Genomic DNA, 19,065 nt, shown 5'->3' with positions numbered 1-19,065 from the left:
GCTTCAGGAGCTTCCGCCTCCGATGCGGCCTCCGGGTCAGTATTGCCCGCGTGAGGAACCCGGAGGAGAGTTTCGAGGTCGCCTTCCTCGAGGGCTTCGAGCTTTGTTGCAGAGCCAGTACTTAGTCAAATTACAGATTACAAATAAAATAACAAGTTAAGACGTGATAACATACCGCGGTCCCGGAGCCGTTGGTGTGGATGTCCTTGTTACACACGTGAACGTGAAGATCACGCGGAATCTTGATCAACAGTCGGATCCGCTTGTCGATGGCGTCGGCGGAGAGGTTGTCCTTGGACGCACGCATAGGATCGTCGCGCCCGTGTACCGGAACATCGGGCGGTCCCCGTGCTCGAAGTGGTTGGATCCGCTTGGTGAACCGGGACATGGTAAGGTCCTTCCCCGTCGGACCCTCCTCCGTCGCCTTGCGGATCCGCCTAACCATCCGAGTCGACCGAGGCGACTCGGAGAGATGAGGACATTGCGTCCAGGCCGGATCCTCGCTGGCAGGGCTGTTCTTAAAAGGCGGCAGCACCCTCTCGCTCGCCGGGTCGGAGACGTCCTTCAGATAGAAGAAACCTCCTGACCAGTATCGCGCGGATTCGTGGCGATCAGTTGGAGGGTAGACGCGGCCGGGAAAGAGCATGAAAGTGATTGATCCGCAGGTAGCCAGCTCGGAAGCTTTGGGAATCTTCTCCTTTTTCACGGAGAAGTAGTACTGGAACAGAGCAAGGTCAGGAGCTACCCGGAGATGGCCCTCGCAGAGCGTCACGTGGTTGCTGATCGCCAAGACGGAATTCGGGGAAATATTGTGGGGCTGGAGCCCATAGGTCTTTAAGATTTCTGAAAAGAAATCAGATGGCGGAAAGGAGAATCCGCGCTCCACTAGCGCCTTCGTCACCACCATCTCTCCGTCTTCGGGAGCCGGAGTGGGGGCACCCGGAAGTGTCCGCCGAGATCCGGGTTTAATGAAGCCCTCCGCCTCGAGGTTGGAGAGCTCCGCGTCGGTGGTGGTGTAGGGCCACCACTTTCCCTTAGACTCGTTGTCTCGTTGACGAGCCTTGGATTTCTTGGCGGCTGCCTCCTCCGCCTTCTTTTTTATTTGCTCTGCGCCCGCGATGTCTTCCGGGTTAGCAGAGGTGCCCTCGATATTCTTGCCGGAATCCTTTGAGGACTCCAGCCGAACTGGGACAAATGGAGGAGGGGCGAAGGAGATAGGCGTCGCCATGATTGGTTCGGAAGCGGGAGGCGGAGTCGAAGAAGACATCTGAAGAAAAGAGAAGCGGTGGCGGAAAGCGTAATGTTAGTCGGATCCACATCGTCTTCCTAAGCATCATCTCTTCCAACTACGGCGAAAGACTGAAGCTCGAGAACTCACCGTAATGGATTCCGCGGTGGTCGGAGTCGCCGGCGACGAGGGTTTCGCGCGGTGGCTCGCCGAAGTTAAGAACTCGATGAACTGCGCGGTGGTGAAATCGCTCCGGTGAAACTCCGGCGAGTTTTCCGGCAGACTCCGGCACGGCGGAGGAGGAGCTCGCGGGCGGCGCTTCGCAGAGAGGTGAAAGAGGGGGTGAATGGGAAGGTTAGGGTTGACGGTGGATATTTATAGGCCGCGGGGAGGAGATTCGTGCTCCGCATCCTGTGGTCGGAACGCAAGCGTCGCACCGTTGGATGCGTGATACGTGTCCAAACCCTAAACGGTAAAAATGGCTAAGGATAAGTTACCGCTCAAATCGCGCGAAAATGGCGCCAGAATTGGCGGAATCGTTTGAGTCTCTTAAGATTCCGGGTAAACAACGCGAAGATAAGCAGTTCTCATTCGCAAGCAGGGGAGTAACCCGGAGGCATGTTTTGAACTGTCGATGGATGAAGTCCCGCAGGATGGGAAGGTTTTCCGACTAAAAGTTGGGAAATAAGAAAATGTGAAGTTGGAGTTCTACAAGTTTCTCGGCGTTACCAACATTGCCGGAGACCATAAGGCGCTAGCAAGGCGGAAACAGAAGGTGAAACTCGGAGAACTCTGGGGGCTACTGTTGTGGGTATACTTCATAGGTGTACCATCGGCAGTGCCTAGATCCGGCAAGCCCGGGTGGCCCATAGACGGTGATGTGGCATGTGGCCCATCGGGCGGCCCAGTTGCTGTTGATCATGAAGGATGAAGTCCGGCCCAGGATCAGTAAGCCGGATCCGCACCGACATTCGGAGGAAGCCGGATCCGTGGAGGCCCATGAGGAACCCAGATCCAGTACGACGTATATGGAAGGCGGATCCTTGACGTACACGGCAAGTCATTGTACCGTAGTTAGGCAATCTGTAATCCGGCTAGGACTCTCCATGTAAACCCTAGATCCGTGCGCCTTTATAAGCCGGATCCCGGGAGCCCTAGAGGCACAACCACAACTCATTGTAACAACGCGAAAGCGCCCAGATAATTCCGGACAAGCAGCGCAGTAGGCCCCTGTCATCGTGCGGTGTTCCGAAGCTGGGTAAATCGCGTACCACCGTCCCGTGAGCACTCCGCCCTATGGCCCCTACTTCTTCTCCCCCTCGTGAGGATCCCTCCTCCGAGGTACCGTCGATTAGGCAACGACACCCGGTTTCTCGTTTTCCCCCGAAAAAGGGCCTGAATCCATCCGGAGAGCCTAGGCCATCCCCAGCCTCCCAGGGTGCACTCAGGGAGTCCGGACGAGAGAAAAGCAGAGATGGGCCTGATCTGTCAGCGAGAGAACACGCGAACCCCACCACTTTCTCATCGCAAATCCCCCTCCCCTCTCATAGCTCTCTCGCCGCCGGCACCACCCCTCGGTAATCCACCGGTTGGTTGCCTGTATTCCGACGTACCTCCTCCCACCAGCCTATATTTCGCTGTCCCTCCTCCCGTCTGCCTATATTCCGCCGTCGGGCAACTCCTCGCGTCGCGGCTCGCGTGGACCACGCCCGACAGGTGTTCGTCCATTTGCCTGGGCGGACATGGACTCGGACGAGGAGGAGAAGCAGATGTTTGCCGAGATTTTTGAAGAAGAGATGGTAGCCACCGCCCAAGACGAGGAGCACATGTTGATCCTAGCTTGCTTGTCCGGCTTGTACGCGGAGAAGGCCATTGGTCGACGTGGTGGGTCGGCACCAGGTCGCCGGAAGTGCAAGCCGAGACAGCGAATGGAGGGCTATTGCATGCTCTACGCCGACTACTTCGCCGACAATCCATTGCACGGTGAGGCTGTTTTTAGGCGTCGTTTCAGGATGAGCCGGAAGCTCTTTCCTGAAAATTGAATATGCCATTGGAGACTACGACTCCTACTTCATATGCAAGTTGGCTGCACCGGCATGGCAGGGTTTTCCGCCCTCCAAAAGTGCACGGTGGCTATGCGGATGCTGGCATATGGAGCTCCTGGTGATGTTGCCGATGACTATCTTCTGATGGCGGAGTCCATCGCCCTTGATTGTTTCTACCGGTTCTGCATGGCGGTGATAGCAGTGTTCGGGGACATCTACTTGAGATCACCCACTGTCGAAGACACTGCCCGGATCCTCGCTGTCAATGAAGCTCGAGGATTTCCGGGGATGCTTGGAACTATCTGTTGCCTAGCAGGGAATGTACAAGGGTCACCAAAAAGCTGCACTGTGATACTCGAGGCAGTGGCTACCCATGATCTCTGGATTTAGCACTCCTTCTTTGGTATGCCGGGATCCAACAACGACATCAACGTCTTGCAGTGCTCGCTGATCTTCTCCAAGCTTGTTGAGGGTCATGCTCCCCTGGTTGACTTTGTGATCAATGGCCGACACTACAACAAGGGATACTATCCTGCAGATGGTATCTATCCAAAGTGGGCAACATTTGTGAAGACTATCTGAAGCCCCGTCCTCCCGAAGGAGGTGGAGTTTGTCAAGGAACAAGAAGGTTTCCGAAAGGACGTCGAGCATGCATTTGGTGCCCTCCAGCAGAGATTTGTTGTAGTCCGGTTTCCCGCTATGACTTGGTCCAAAGATCAGATGTGGGAGGTGATGAACTGTTGTGTGTGCTTACACAACATGATTATTGAGAATGAGCGAAAGTATCCAGTTCCTCTGAGTGAGCAAGCATATGACAGAGAGGGTCCTCTTGCACAGCCTAATCACCAGGTGCCGGCATCGTGAGCTTCGTTCATCGCTATGCGTCAGGAGATTCGAGACTCCACAATGCATCAACAGCTCACATATGGAGGCTCCGGGGCAACACCAACTATTTTCTATTTGATTTATTTCAAAACTTGTTAAATTATTTGCTTGCTTTGTTGAACTGTAACGTTTATTTGTAAAAATAAGCCAAATATTGGCTAAAATTTGTCAAATATGCCGAACTGTGAGTTTACTTGTGAAAATAAAGCCACAAACACCAATCTTCGAGCGTCTAGTCGGTGGGGTGGAAGTTCGACGCTTCCCACGGCAAACTTTCATCCAATCCGACGGTAATTCACCCCGGATTTGGCCGTGGGAGCGCCAAGAGATTTACTCTTAGTTTCATAATAAGTTCAACATGAGCTTCAAATGTTTTCTTTTTCTCTTTGAGAAGTTCAATGCACTCCTTCTATATCTACCCCCTTTCTCTCTCTATCCCAATTCATCTAATAATTCGTGTTTATTTCCTATGCACAATCCCAATCACCTTTCAAAATTCACGCTTTTGTAAATCATGTAGAAATTCAAAGCACGTGCTATCTCAAAATTTCTTAGAGATCTACCAATAGGTCGTGTGATTTGTTAAGTTCCTAGAATGTTGCCTCTGACCGATCTAAGCTTCGAGATGAAACAATAATTGTAATACCAAGATGCGCTGCTAATCCACATTGCTGTTTAGCAGTTATTATACTATTAACGGATTTTGTACTTATGTGGTATACGGAATGACAATGACATGCCACTTGGACGAGAAAGGGGGAGATTCTTCGGTGGAGAGAGCATGATATTATTAGCTAAATTTCACGGAGAACCACTTGAAATTTAAAAAGGGAAGTGTTCCACATGCCTCACCGCGGGAATTCTGCGTCTGAATTTAATTAGTCTAAAACCTCTTTTTGCAATTTACGGTAGAGCTGAACTAAGAGGCAAATGTTTTTCTTTAGAGCATCTCCAATATCATTGCTATATTGATTTGCTAAATTTTAGGTATAGAAAGGAAGAGAGAAGGCATGGCAATCCCAGTCAAATTGTGTTTTTCTAGCATTTCTATAATAGCAAGCTAAAAGAAGCCGTTGGCCAGCCTACGCTCTTTTCTCTTTTTTTCCTTTTTTTTTTCTTTCTTCTCTCTTTTCTTCTTCTTCCGGCCACGCATGTCAGGCCACCAGCCTGCCCACACACACCGTCCTCTCACCGGCCACGCATGCCCGCCGCTCGGCCCCTCTTTCCCATGCTCGCTGCCTGCCCGCCCACCCAAGCCAGCGGTGGCACGACGCCTGCATGACCTCCAGGAGCGCCCCGCGTGGGAACTAGTGGTGTGGGGGCGAGAGACGACCGATGGCCAGGGGGAGGTCCATCCGGCCAGAATCAATAGATCTGGTGCTCTCGGGGGTCAATCCGGCCGAAATCAACCCCGGAGAGCGCAAAACTATTGGAGCAGGGTGGTGGAAGGTTTGCCACGGGCACGGGAGGTGGCGGTGGGACGACGACGACTGTGGGGCGGTGGCCGGAGACAACAACGACGGGTACGGTGGAGCACGAGCAGAGACTTTCGGTTCGGCGGTTGGTCTTCTCTTGCGTCGCCTCACAAGTTCCGCCATAGCTAAACCATTTAACTTTGGTGGTGGATGGGGCTGGAGGGGGGACACCGAAGCCCACCTCGTATTATTTTTTAAAGAATATAGTGATACATGTATTATACGGTAAGTATATTCACGTACAAAGCCTCGTAAAGGCTAGGAGGAGGGAGGTGTCTTGCGATGCAGGTAGCGCGCCAGCCTCTCGAGTAGTATCGCGGTGGCTTGCGCGATGAGGATCTTCCTCGATCAGCGCGAGCATGCCTCTGGATGAGCAGTGGGGGGCTGGCCTCTGTGTTTGTTGGCGGGCTGCCGAAGACCGCACGCTTGCACGTCCGTCGAGGTTGCCGGAGCTAGCCGCTGCGCCGACGGCGTTCCTCGGATTTGGGTCGAGGCCGGAGCAAGCAATGCTCCCAGCCGAGCCGTGGTGGGCTCGCGGGATTCAGGTGGTACGCGTCTTGGCTGCAGCTGGCAGGTTCTTGGTAATTTCGACGATGCGCGAGCACTGCGACTTTCATCGGCAAGGGTTCTGTCTTGCGGAGGAGCTCACTCTGAAGTGTCCTGGAGAAGCACTCGACGGATATCGGTCTTTTTGTCATAGTCTAGTTTGAGTGTCGGGTGTGTACTGTGAGTGTCGGTCTTTTCTTAGACTTGTAATGTAAACTTTCTTTCTATCAATGAATCGAAACGCAAACCTTTTGCGTTTTCGCGAAAAAGGAGGAGGGAGGTGTCACCGGTGGTGGGTCCGGTGCTCTGACCGACGAGGGTACCCAGAGGTTGCTGAGCTGTGCTGTCTCCCTGTCTCATAGCCAGTGTCCTCTCCTCCGATGTGACCGTTCCTCCTCCTCATCCCCGTCTGCCAAAGCCGTCAGCCGATTGCTGTTTTTACCCTGCTCAATCGATCTGGTAAAAGCACGTCTCAATCTGGACCATGGCCAATGGCTCTCTCTCGGCTCAATCTACCCCTCCCTCTCGTGGGTAAAAATGCAATGAACCGTTGGTACCAGCAGCTCGTAAATGTCGAGCCCATAGGTAGAGTACTTGTCCCTAATTTAACATGTACTTACATATTGTACACTTGTCCTTAGGCTGGTGCCAATGCACCGCCCCACTCTAGCCTCGCCACGTCAGCTTTTTCCTTACTCTCACCCCACTCTCACCCCACTCTCACCCCACCTCGCTAACGCACGGCTATAGTTGAGAGCTCTCACTTCTCTCTCCTCCACATCAGCTTTTCTCTCTCCTCAACATTAGCTTATCTTTTTCAGATTACAACATTAAAAATAATGGAAGGAAATTATTTTATTGAAATAAAATTGTTACCGATTACATCATAAAAAGAAATTACATAAAAATTTGAAAAAATTACATAAAAATTTGAAAAAATTACATAATCTAGGCATTATGAGCCCACACATGCTCAATCAAATCTTGCTGGAGCTGTGTATACACCGGTGAGTCCCTCATTTCGTTGTCCATCCGAATCCTTGCCGCTAGGCTTGGTGGTGCATGGTGGTGTATTGCGGTGGCCGACATTGGACTCAACGGTCTCATAGTTGTGCTCCAAATTTGTACCACGCTCATCGTCGATGATCATGTTGTGCAGAATGACACATGCACGCATGATCAACCCAAGAGTACGCCTCGAGAAGGAGCGTCCCGGAATCGCTAGAATGTTGAACCTAGCCTTCAACGACTCCAAAGGCACACTCCACATCTTTGCGCCAAGCCGATTGAGCAGCAGTGAACATTCGCTGCTTTTCACTTTGTGGAAGAGTAACACCTTTCATGAACACCGGCCAGGAGGGGTAGATGCCGTCGGCAAGGTAGTAACCATAGTTGTACTCGTGTCCATTCACCGCGAAGTTCACTACGGGTGCTTCTCCCCTAAGCACATCCGTGAACAACGGCGACTGGTTCAGTACATTGAGGTCGTTGTTCGACCCGGCCACTCCAAAAAGGCATGCCGGATCCAACGATCATACGACGCAACGGCTTCTAAGATTATGGTAGGGTGTTTGATGTCTCCCCTTGTGAATTGACCAAGCATAAGCCACCGGGCAGTTCCTCCACCGCCAATGCATGCAATCGATGCTCCCTAACATGCCCGGAAAGCCACGCTCCTCGGCTTTCGCTAACGTACGCCGAGTATCCTCGACAGCTGGTCGACGCGCAAAACGTCTCCCCGTAACGTGCAATGATGCCTTCACAGAATCTATCTAGACAATCTGATGTAGTTTGTCTAGCTAACTTAAGCCACTCATCTATCGTATCTCGCAGAGGCTCCATAAGCTACCGGACGCAAAGCCGCAGAGACACTTTTGTAGGGGAGAATGACCAGGACGGTTGAGAGCATCAAATCTTTGGGTGAAATACGGAGAGTATTCACCCAATCTATCCACAATGCGCAGAAAAAGGGATCGCCTCATCCGATACCTTCGGCGAAAGTAGCTCGGAGGGTAGTTGCAGTCGTCGGCGAAGTAGTCCTCGACCAGCCGATCGTGGGCACCAAGACGATCACGTCTGATGACCTCTCGGCGGCGTCGCGGCCGTCTTGGCTCCTCCTCCTCCTCGTTCAGCATCTCCTCCTCGTACTCCGCCTGGAATGCAGCGATCAGCTCACCCTCTATTCCGTCGCTCGAACTGCTGGACGAAGACATGGCGTTGAGAGGGAGTGGAAGTGGAGAGTGGAGGAGATGAAATGGGTGTGGAGTGAGTGAAACCAGATGGCGGTATTTATAGAGGGGGCTGAAATTTTAGGGTTTTTTGAAGTACCAACGGCTACCCCAACGGCTAGCCGAGGTGGACGAACCGGATCGCGCCACCTCGCCCACTACCGCCCTCTCCCGCCCCACTCCCGCCCGCTACCGCCCACCTCCCGCCCCACTCCCGCCCGCCTACCGCCCACTCCCGCCCGCCCTCTCGCCCGCCCTCTCCCGCCCCGGCCCGCCAACGCGCCGCCCCGCCTCCCGCCTCGCTCCCGCCCTCACTCCCGCCGCCAACGCGGGGCGGTAGCGGCGCTACCGCCGGCGAGCCCGCCAACGCTCGCCGCTCCGGGCCCCGCCCCGACTCCCGCCCGCCTCCCGCCCCGCCGCGGGCGGTACCGCCTCCACTCCCGCCCGCGTTGGCACCGGCCTTAAAATCGAGCCAAAAGGCTGAGACCCCTAGCTAGACAGATTCGTCATTTCATCTAATCTGACGTCCCTTTCCTGCATCAATGAACACCAACTGCACTCTTGTAGTCTTTCCAGGGTTTCGACCAATGGCTAGCGAGAGATATTTTTTTCCACAGGATCCAGCACTGGATACGCACGCTCGACCGGATCGCTGGCAAGTCGTCCATGACTTTTCTGCGTGGCCGTGAGCTATAAACTAAACCCTCGAACTGATTTTTGTTGTTGTTGTTGAATAAACCCCGAACTGGTGAAACTGGATCGGGAATGCAAACGGCATCGACGAGGAGAGCGTCACAATAACTGCCGGAGGCCCCAGCGGCGGCCTGGGATCGGAGCCAATCAATCCGGCCGTGGACACCACAAACGACCACTTGCGCATTCAACCATGTCGCCAGTGTCGGCCTCCTCTTCTACCTCTCGCCACGCCGCTCATCACTTCTTTCACTCGCTGAGCCGCGACCTTTCCGAGCTCCATGTGCGTGCAGGCGCAAGAAACAGCTATGGCTATTGCCTAGAGGATAGAGCTACACTGGCCCGCCGGACCAGCAGCAAAGGGGTGGTAGTAAAACACAGGCCAATAAATTCAGAGCCGGAACTGTCTGTGTTGCAGCCGAGTGAGTCAGTGAGATGATGAGGGGAGAAGAAAGCAAGTGTTTCTGTTGCAGTTAAGGTTCAGAGAAAGCTGGATCCAAGAATCCAACGGATGTCCGATTCCTCTTTTGCCCAATCGGATACGCTGGATGCTCCAATCGCGTCTGTGTCCTTTTGCTATTCTCATCACTACAAGGGCCACCCACTGAATGCCGTCGATCCAACAGAGAAAAAACAAGCCTTCAGCAAATTTTTAGAAAGAAACAAGGACAGTAGTAACATCGCTGTTCTGAAAACGATAACACGAATTCGGCAGGAAGCACGCTTTCCACATAATAACAAGGGGAAGGGTACAGCATCCCATGGCCAATAGCTCTCTCTAGTCTCTATACATTGCCCAGGAAAAAAATAAGCAGCAGAAGAGAGATCCTAAAGGCAAAACACTCCTATATCTTTTACATGACCCAAGAATCTGCACAGAAAGGTAAAAGGTTCTACTACAAAATGCTAATCACTCCTCAAGTACCTCATCCTCATGTACAGTGGAAGAACCAGGACGATGAACAGCAGCCATCAGTACGAGAGGGGGATCAGGCAGTCAGACGTCCGGGCTCTATCACCTTGCTTGCCGGGGCCTTGTCCCTCTGCTCTACGTAGGCAGACGGGAACCAGCCAGCCTTTCCTTTGCACTCCCCTTCCGACCACCCGTTTGGAGACACCTGTGAAGACACACAAAGATTGCTTTCTTAGAATGTGCCGGCCCCATGTGTTCTCTCTTATAACTTATAAACGACAAAGTGGACAATTATATGATGCCTTGCATTGCATCTTATCATGTTCTTGCAGCAGCAGCAGTAGCTACTGAACTTACTGCAGGATTGTGCGGGTTTGAATTTAGGGGTGATTTATTATTTCAGAATTTTGGCTATGAGATGTTTTCTCATGAATGGATCAAATCTAGCAGTCAATACCGATGTGCAAAAAGTGTGTACCTGGCGGACCACAACAAAATCACCCACGGCAATACTTAGCTCACCATCAGCCTGAGCATCGAAGGGATGGATTACCTGCTTGACAAGCAAGTCACAGAGTGTTCAGCTTTGACGAATAATAATGCAACGGTGTGTTCTGTATGACAATTGTGCAGTTGCTAATTGCTGAGTTACTAATAAAGTAATAATGCAAGGTAGGTAGCCAGGTAGGGAGCTTTGTTGAACTAGTAGCACGACCTATCCATTGATCACATGATTTCAGGCTAACTGTGCTACCACCAGCATACTTTCTGGCTTTCTTAAACTATGAAACAATTTTGTTTTTCACTTCTTCACTTGCTGGACAAGCAGCCAGACCTTTTTTACGAATCAATCAAATGAATTTCACATCATAAAATTCAGCTACCAGAGCACTGTATTTGTACAAGTGCATATTTATAATGTAATCCAACAATAAATGTGTGGGAAGTTCCAAAGAAAACTTTGTGGGGCTTCCAAAGCCTTCATCACTCAATCTAAAACAGTTCATGCATGTACGGAGGAGCAAAGTCTAACATGGTACAGTGTACTGCAACAAGATAACAGAGTGAACAATAATAGAGATGACACACTACAGCCTCTATGATCGACAAATATGCGGTGCAAAAGGCGTACGTACCTCCCCAACATAATTCACTTCCTGACCGTTCCTTGTAGGTTCACTAGTTTCAGGCACTGCTGGTGCTGGATCTTCTGATGTGCTATTTGAGTGCGCATGTGTTGAGGATATTTTTGGCTCGGGTGATGGTTCTGATGATGGCTCATCATGGTTGTTGTCTGACTCCTCATGATGTTTTGCAAGGAGCATCTATCAAATTAGCAGAAAAGGGCAATAAACTTCAGCAGAAAACACTCACATCCACTTTCAAGGATTATGGCACTAGAAACTGCCTATACAGGTAAAAGAATCTTAGTTATGCACCTCATCATGGAGTTTGTTCAGAATATCAGCAACAGTCTGATGATAAGTTCTCTCGGCATCAACCTGTAATGACGCGCACCATAAGATAAATCCCATTTAATATTTTATGTTTAATTTTGTACAATCAACATTATCTAAGTCTATGCATATGTGGTTCCAGTACTGAAGCTCACGAGTGTCCGAAAATACAGGAGTGAGAAACTTGAAGTAGGAGGTTTAATTAAAAAAAAGAGGAACATCCAACAGCTGAAGCACACATAAACAATCAGAGACCTGATAATTAGAACACGGAACTAATTTCCAGGATAAACTTTAACAGGATTAAATTCGTTTCATCTAGAAGAAGTATTTATATGCCAAAACTTACATGAGAAGATGAGTTCTACTCCCATTAATAACTACGTCACCTTCACGATGTGATTGAGAACAAAAGCAACCCATATGACCACATGCACAGAGCTTATAATATTCAAACACTAGGATGGTAGTTCACTGAAATTTTGTCTAGCTACATCCTAGACTGAAGTTTCTGATTAGCAAAACCAAAAGGCAATTCATGACCTTGAGATGTAACGCTTCAATGACCATGTACAGGAAATCTTAAGCATCAACACAATGGATCAAGACTAAGTGATTGGTGCATATACTGAAATAACATCGAGGCGTATCATTACCATTGCAAGGAGACGGTCGAAGGTAACCTGTTGCTGCTGAACCTCAACAGCCTCCATGGCTGCAGTTGCTTCTCTTCCTAATGCTGCTAGCGTAGTTCGGAGCTCTGATAATTTTGATTCTGCATGTTGCAGTTTCGCCGAATCTGCATTACCACTACTCTCCTTGGACTTCAGTTGCTTTCTCATCACATCAGCTATCTAATAAGAAAAACTTTGCCTATTTAGTATGGGATAGGCATCTCTGAAGCAGTGGCGGTGCTAGGTGGTAGCTGCATGGCCAACAAACACCCTTTTCTTTCATATTTTTTAGGTATTAGTGCCAGGAAGCTAAAGGAAGTGACATCAGAGGTACTAGCTCCTAGCATTGCCATTGCTGTAAAGTAGAGAAAATTTCTTTTTCGATCCATTACCTGAGACTCCATATCTTGTCTTATCCGTTGATAACGGTAAGTTAACAAGCGAGCATCTTCAAGGGGGGCACTCATTATCATTTCCCGGAGAGGCTCAAAAACCTATGGATGCAAAAGCCAAATGGTTAAACAATAGCAAGACAGTTGAATCAGAACACGGGTCCCATCAGTTGCCATCAGTAAGATATAACCATGCAAGAATTATATGTGCACTTTGGAATATGCAAATCATCATATGACTTGCTGAATTCACTACTTTCCTTGACACTATTTGTTAATTTCAACAGGAAAAACCTCATATGGTTTGGATGACCTTTCTCTCAAGTTCAGAATCGATTTCAGCAGTAAATAAGTTTCGAGTGCAACAAATGTGCTGAAAGCAGTCTTCTCGCAATTAAGATGCTTGATTAACTGACTTGATGATTCAGTTAAAAAGGTACAAATGCAAAAATTACATGTCAAACTCGATATATGCACTCAATCCTTATACATTCCCATGTTCATATAAGGACATGCTATCTCATTGTGGCTGCATATATCCTCCTGGCCACGACTGGCCGTTTGTTGTTAAAAGCTCATTAGTGAGTCTGCCTATAAACTCATTAGTCGGTGGCATGTGATGTTATACAAAAAAGGAAAAAGGAAAACAGAAGCACAACAGACCGATCTCATGAGTGGTAACGTCCACCAGCAGCCAAAAAAAAGGAAAAAGAAGGAAAGAGAAAAGTAAAGAACAGCATGCATATATGCACAAGGAATGAATGCCTTGCCTCCACCAGAAGAAAAAAGGAGAAAAAGATTAAAAAGATGCCCTTGCGGAGTAGAAAGAACAAAAGATAAGGGTGGCGTTATGAGAGAGAGAAGGAGAAGGAGAGAGAGACAGCTAATGGTAATGGATGTTCCAAGTGATGTGCAATGGTGGGAGGAGTGGCAGCTGCGCATACTCGTCCTCGGTAGCCTGGTGATTCAGTACATCCTCCTTGTCGCTACCCTTGAGCGTAAGTTCCCTGTCAGATCCTGGTTTAGACTAATCATTTGGCTAGTATACCTCGGCAGTGATGCCATTGCAATCTATGCTCTCGCAGCCCTCTTCAACCGCCACAGCAAGCCGCGTGATGATGGAGATGAACACGGCGGCACCAAGAGAAGCCTGGAGGTGTTCTGGGTGCCTATCCTCCTGATACACTTCGGTGGACAGGATGGCATAACCACCTACAACATCAAAGACAACGAGCTGTGGACGCGGCACATCCTCACCGCTGTATCTCAGGTCACTGTGGCCATCTACGTCTTTTCCAAATCATGGCCAGGCGGCGACACGAATCTGCTGCTTGCTGCTATATTGCTCTTCATCCCCGGTATCCTCGCTTCGAGAAGCCCTGGGCTCTCAGTAGAGCTAGCATTAACAGCCATGCCAGCTCCGGCCAGCCTGTAAGGAGGTCGGTAGACACACACACACGGAAGCTCAATATTGGCCCACTTGAAGATTTCATTGACAAGGCAGTCAGTCCTGTCGGGTTGAATGGTTACCTTTTAACACCAGCCACACCGGTGGACTTCACTCCCTACGAGCTATTTGTGGACCTCGCATCTCCTTCTGCAATGATCGGATGAGGATGCTACTGTCGTTCTCAGAACTTGATGACAACCATGCTTATTGTAAGCTGCAGCATTGGCTCTTCAGGACCTTCCAACTCCTCTACACCAAACAAAAGATGATCCCCGATATTGCCTTCCTCCCAGATTTTCCCCCAGATGGTCTAGCCATTTTTTCTATTTTTCTTCGTGGATTTGCTGTGTACCTTCGCTCGCAGCTGTAGCCCTCTTCCAGCATAGACAGAGAGAAGTTTATAGGGGAGCTGATGTCAAGGTTACATATGCCTTACTCTGTTGTACTGCTCTACTGGAGAGTTTTGCCTTTGTCTTAAACCTCCCAAGGGATGAAATTTCATTTCTCAAGTTCCAGACATATTATAATGATATGGTCTCCCAATACAGCCTTATAGGATTCCTTGTCCGCAACCGGGAGCATTCCAAAATGATGAAGGTCGTGGGATTCTTGCGATGTGACGACTTCCTTCACCAACATTGGCGCATGAAGTCTTGCTCCTCTCCCTTCAGCATTACAAAGTTAGTGCTCAAGTATGTGAAAGGTGGGTGGGAGCACCACATAAGAGATGTTTCCAGTTACAAGAAGTTCAATGATAACAGGGGCCAGTTTACCATTGAGCGTGAAGGATGCTACCAGGAACTGGGCTCGAGCTTAGAGGGTACATTCGACGACTTCTCTGGCATCTCGCCACGGATTTCTTCTACTACAAGAAAGGTGCATCTCATTCTCACCACGGACTGCAGTGCTTACATGATTCATGTCCTCATGTTTATGCAATGCCCGGGTTGGTATGAAGGATCTGATCATCAGAAAAGGGCTGTCCAGTGCAGAGAAATGTCCAACTACATGATGTATCTACTGTTTGTGAATCCTGAGATGCTAATGGCAGGCACCAGGCGAAACCTTTTCACAACTGCCTATGACGAACTGAAGGCCATCGTCAGGGGAGACAAATCACCGGCCAATGAAACAGAGAAAATAGAGGACATCATCTCCGAAAGAGACAAGCGACCTTATAAGGAAAGAGAGCTTGCACAAAGGATAGCTGCTGTGGTGGATGGTGGAGGATCTCCACTTCCAGATGGTACCCAACAGCAACAGGGGGGCATTATCCGTGATGCTTGGAGTATCGCTGAAGTGTTATCCGGTCTGCCTGAAGAGAAGGTGTCGGATGTGATTGAAAGCGTCTGGGTGGACATGCTGTGCTTCTCTGCCGCTAGATGCAGAGGATACCTGTGCGCCAAGGGTTTGGCCACGAGCATAGAGTACCTCACGTGTGTCTGGCTCCTACAGTACTACATGGGGATGGAGACGTTGGCAGCCAAACTGCAGAGGGTGGATCATCACAATCGCAACGGATGAGAGAATGGGTATGATCCTTCAACTTCTCGTGTCAGCAGAGAAGCCACTGGACAAGAGAAAGATGTTGGTTCATCGAGTAGCGATGCCACTGACACAGAACCAGCCGATGGTCCATAGAATACCGGCTCCACTGCCCAACCAAACACCGACGGTCAATGGCCTTACAAGAGAAGCGATGCAACCAGGGAAGAAATTGTCTGACTTGCGGTGATGTTTCCAGAGGCGAATCTATCCCTGCTTTCAACTGCTTTGTTTTCCTTTTATGCGTGTCAAGATTTCTTTCTTTTTTATGCTGATGACTGGTGCCATGCATGTTTTTGGTGTCATTTATGCTACTTAATTGACTTTGTGTTGCTGAATACAATGAAGGCCTACTGTTTTCGACAAAAAAACATAACACATGAAGGCAACATTTGTGATGTTGAAGAACTTGTGAAATAGTGAAAGTGAGGGTGGGAATAGCCATCACCTGCTCTCCAAGAACTTTAAGAAGTTTGTCCCGCTCCACCTCCATTTGGCTGTGGGTTTTACCAAACTCAACCGAAGCCCTTCCAAGAGCAAAACCAGAACTCAGATTGTTGTTTCCATATTTGCAACAGTCCTCAGCAAGCTTTTTCACTACAGGAAGAAGAAAACATCATAGCTTCAAAGTATCACAAACCAGAAGCATACGCACGTGTCATAAACAAAAAGAAGAATGCGAAGTTACCTATCTCCATCTGTTTGGTGCTAACAGCAACAAAACCCTCGACACCTCGTACAATGGTTCGTTGGAATTGCTGCAGAATGAGACATATAACCAACTTACTTTAAAACCATCAGCTAGGATAGCTATCACAGCCTCACAGGTAACGAACAGAAGCGACACGTACTTTAGCTGCTCTTGTGGAATTATAAAGTGCCTGGAGATTGTGATGGCACTCAAGTTCAGCTTCATCGACAAGAGAAGTGTCTGGATTATAGCGTGCGCTGAATGTCTTGCGAACCGCCTGCATTGACTAGACATAAGTCTCTCAAGGATGAAGCATGGCATATGGGGGTTGCACGGATTCTACTAGACCAACTGAAATTAGGTTCAGCTGCCGAACAAGTCATCAGCCACAGTCAACTGTCAAGCAATAGAGCACATACGCAATTCGCTCCCTTCCAGTTGGTGGTCTGTTCTCCTAATCAGTAATCAGTTGCCCACCGCCAAAAAAAAAAAAAAAAAATACTATAGAGTACATACGCGATTCAGCCCCTTCCAGCTGCAGTTCTGTTCCCCCAATCAGTTGCCCAACACCCCGAACCTCAGAATTCTTAAATGAACTAACTCTATGTGGGGAATTAATTGGGGGAGCAATAGCCGCAGGAAGAACCCTATCTATCTCCAACTTGGTGGCAAAATTGGGGCGACGCGGTGATCGGCGGGGGGCGAATTTGGGGTCGAGGGATCCGTACCTGCTGCTGCTTGGCGACGTGCTCCCGGAGCTTGCTGGCCTGCTTCTTGAGCGCCTCCATCGGCGGCGCCGCGGACCGATACGATCGACACGCGAACCTCGCCTCTCCGGCGGCGGATGATTCGGGGGCACTCCCTCCTGTAGAGGGGGAAAAGCAGGGCTGGCTATTCGCTGGAAGCACGCTCTGCTACGCGACACGTCGCGAAGCCGCTAGAAAGCGGCGGCGGCGGTTGGGGTCGACGCTTGCACAGCAACAGTAGGAGCGCACTCGCGCGGTGGCGCCCTGGCGGAACAGCGCTAGGAGCAGCGGCAAACCAACCGCCCCTCGCCTCTCCGCGTTGTGTTGGTTGCTGTGGTGGCGGTGGTGGTGGTGGTGGGGTTGGTGCGGGAGGAGGAGGTGGGGGACTTGGGGGTCGCAGCTGTCGCTGCTGCCGTTGTCGCGCGGGCGGTAACTCGCTGGCAACCGCAACCGCCAACCGGCGAGGCGGAGCGGGAGGTCAAAACTGCCGCGGGCGGGCACGTAGCGCGGCGGCCGGCCGGCGACGGCGTCGAGCCAACGGGCAGATGCGAAGAGAACTCGGAACTACCGGGCGTGTGTCTCGATTTCCAGAGCGAAAAGAAAGAAAGAAAGCGTGGCGATGGACGTGTGACTGGCTGGATTGACTCTGACTGGGAGGAGCGTCAGGCCGCGCGTTGCGCCCACGCCATTGGCATTCTGCGTGCGTGCGTGTGTGCGTGGGACTGGCCGACTAGGGGTGCGCGTCGAGAGCGACGCGACGCGGAGCGTAGGGGCGAATGAACCGAAAGTAGAACCGGCCGGTGGCCATCTACGCCGTCTCCGATCATTGTTTTGGACAAAATCTCTCCAGTTGCCGGCCATTCTGCCGATGACACCTCGACTCGAGAGATTGTGCCAGCAAGTCCCTTCCTCGGTCGCTGTCGCGTCGGTGTAGGCGCGAGGTCAAGGCCGTCCCGTCATCTAATCTCATCTCGTCAGTAAAATATTTGAGATCGTCATGCCATGTCCATCCAAATGGTTCATGAGGTAAGAGCACCTCCAGCCCGTTTGGGCTGCCAAGGCCAAAATCCGACCCTATAAAATAGCGCCGATAGATGTATAGTTTGGATTGGGGAGGTCCATTTTCCCAGCGGGTGAGCCCGGGAATGAGTGTACATTGGTGAATTCAAACAGAACAAGATGAAATATGTTCAAACTTATGCTAAATTTAGAGATAGTTAACATATATAGGCGATAGTATCCTGCATTGTATAGTATTGTTCGTCGCCAAGGTGATACCATTGCCACGGTAATGGCTACATCACCTCCGAATGTGACGTTCGGACGAGTTTTACTAGGACAAAGGCTGTTGGCATGGAATTCGCTGATTCACCGGTTAGGAGATATTCAACTATCGCCTGAACCGGATGAATTTAGGTGGAATCTTAATGCTGATGGTAATTTCTCGGTAAAATCACTATACAATGCGATCCTTTATTCTGATATACCAGTTGATACTAATAAGAAAATTTGGAAGATGAAGATACCATTAAAAATTAATTTTTTTGGATGGTACCTTCGTCGAGGAGTTATTATCACCAAAGACAATCTTGTTAAGAGAAACTGGCAGGGAAGTACACGGTGTGTTTTCTGTCAACAAGACGAAACGATTAAACACCTTTTCTTCCAGTGCCAATTTGCCAGGTCTATATGGTCAGTCATCCAAGTAGCGTCTACCCTGTATCCCCCGACTAGTGTGGCCAATGTCTTTGGCAATTGGCTTCATGGTGTCGGTTCAAGGTTTAAGTTGCTTCTTAGGGTGGGGGCGCTAGCAGTTATCTGGGTGATTTGGCTAAGTAGAAATGACAAGATTTTTAACGATACAAATTGTTCCTTGTTGCAGGTTATCTACAGATGCACAGGTATTCTCCGTTTATGGTTACCTCTTCAGCGAGTGGAGAACCGATACCTATTTACGGAGGTCTGTACACGGTTGGAGGCTACGGCGAGGGATACTTTTTCCCTACATGGGTGGCAGCATAGTCTTCGGATTGAAGCCCCACCCACATCATAGGCGTCTTATAATTCATCGTCTCGATATGTATTTCGCCTAGTTTT

The 19,065-nt window shown here is 49.9% G+C and overlaps 1 protein-coding gene across 1 annotated transcript; it reads right to left on the bottom strand.

Annotated features, from left to right (window-relative positions):
- Window positions 1-9,807: 9,807 nt before the first annotated feature.
- LOC124702041 (SH3 domain-containing protein 2-like) lies at window positions 9,808-17,154 on the bottom strand. Its single transcript, XM_047234138.1, has 10 exons — window positions 16,951-17,154; window positions 16,383-16,499; window positions 16,220-16,289; window positions 15,980-16,128; window positions 12,537-12,638; window positions 12,127-12,324; window positions 11,453-11,515; window positions 11,150-11,338; window positions 10,492-10,566; window positions 9,808-10,218 (listed from the first exon to the last, which is right to left on the bottom strand). The coding sequence occupies exons 1-10, from the start codon at window positions 17,008-17,010 to the stop codon at window positions 10,090-10,092; spliced, it is 1,152 nt and encodes a 383-aa protein (XP_047090094.1). The 5' UTR covers window positions 17,011-17,154; the 3' UTR covers window positions 9,808-10,089.
- Window positions 17,155-19,065: the final 1,911 nt, after the last annotated feature.

Source organism: Lolium rigidum, chromosome 3, assembly GCF_022539505.1.
Source record: "Lolium rigidum isolate FL_2022 chromosome 3, APGP_CSIRO_Lrig_0.1, whole genome shotgun sequence".
In the NCBI taxonomy this organism is placed as follows: Eukaryota; Viridiplantae; Streptophyta; class Magnoliopsida; order Poales; family Poaceae; genus Lolium; species Lolium rigidum.
The sequence above is the reverse complement of the archived record's forward strand: the minus strand, read 5'-3'. Positions and strand labels throughout refer to the sequence as shown.

Bases quoted from the DNA above. Each gene is read 5' to 3' on its own strand.
- LOC124702041 (XM_047234138.1), bottom strand. From the start codon at position 17,010: ATGGAGGCGCTCAAGAAGCAGGCCAGCAAGCTCCGGGAGCACGTCGCC. The intron at 16,500-16,950 runs GTACGGATCCCT...TAGTCAATGCAG, and splicing joins ACGTCGCCAAGCAGCAGCAG to GCGGTTCGCAAGACATTCAG. The intron at 16,290-16,382 runs GTACGTGTCGCT...CTCATTCTGCAG, and splicing joins ATTCCACAAGAGCAGCTAAA to CAATTCCAACGAACCATTGT.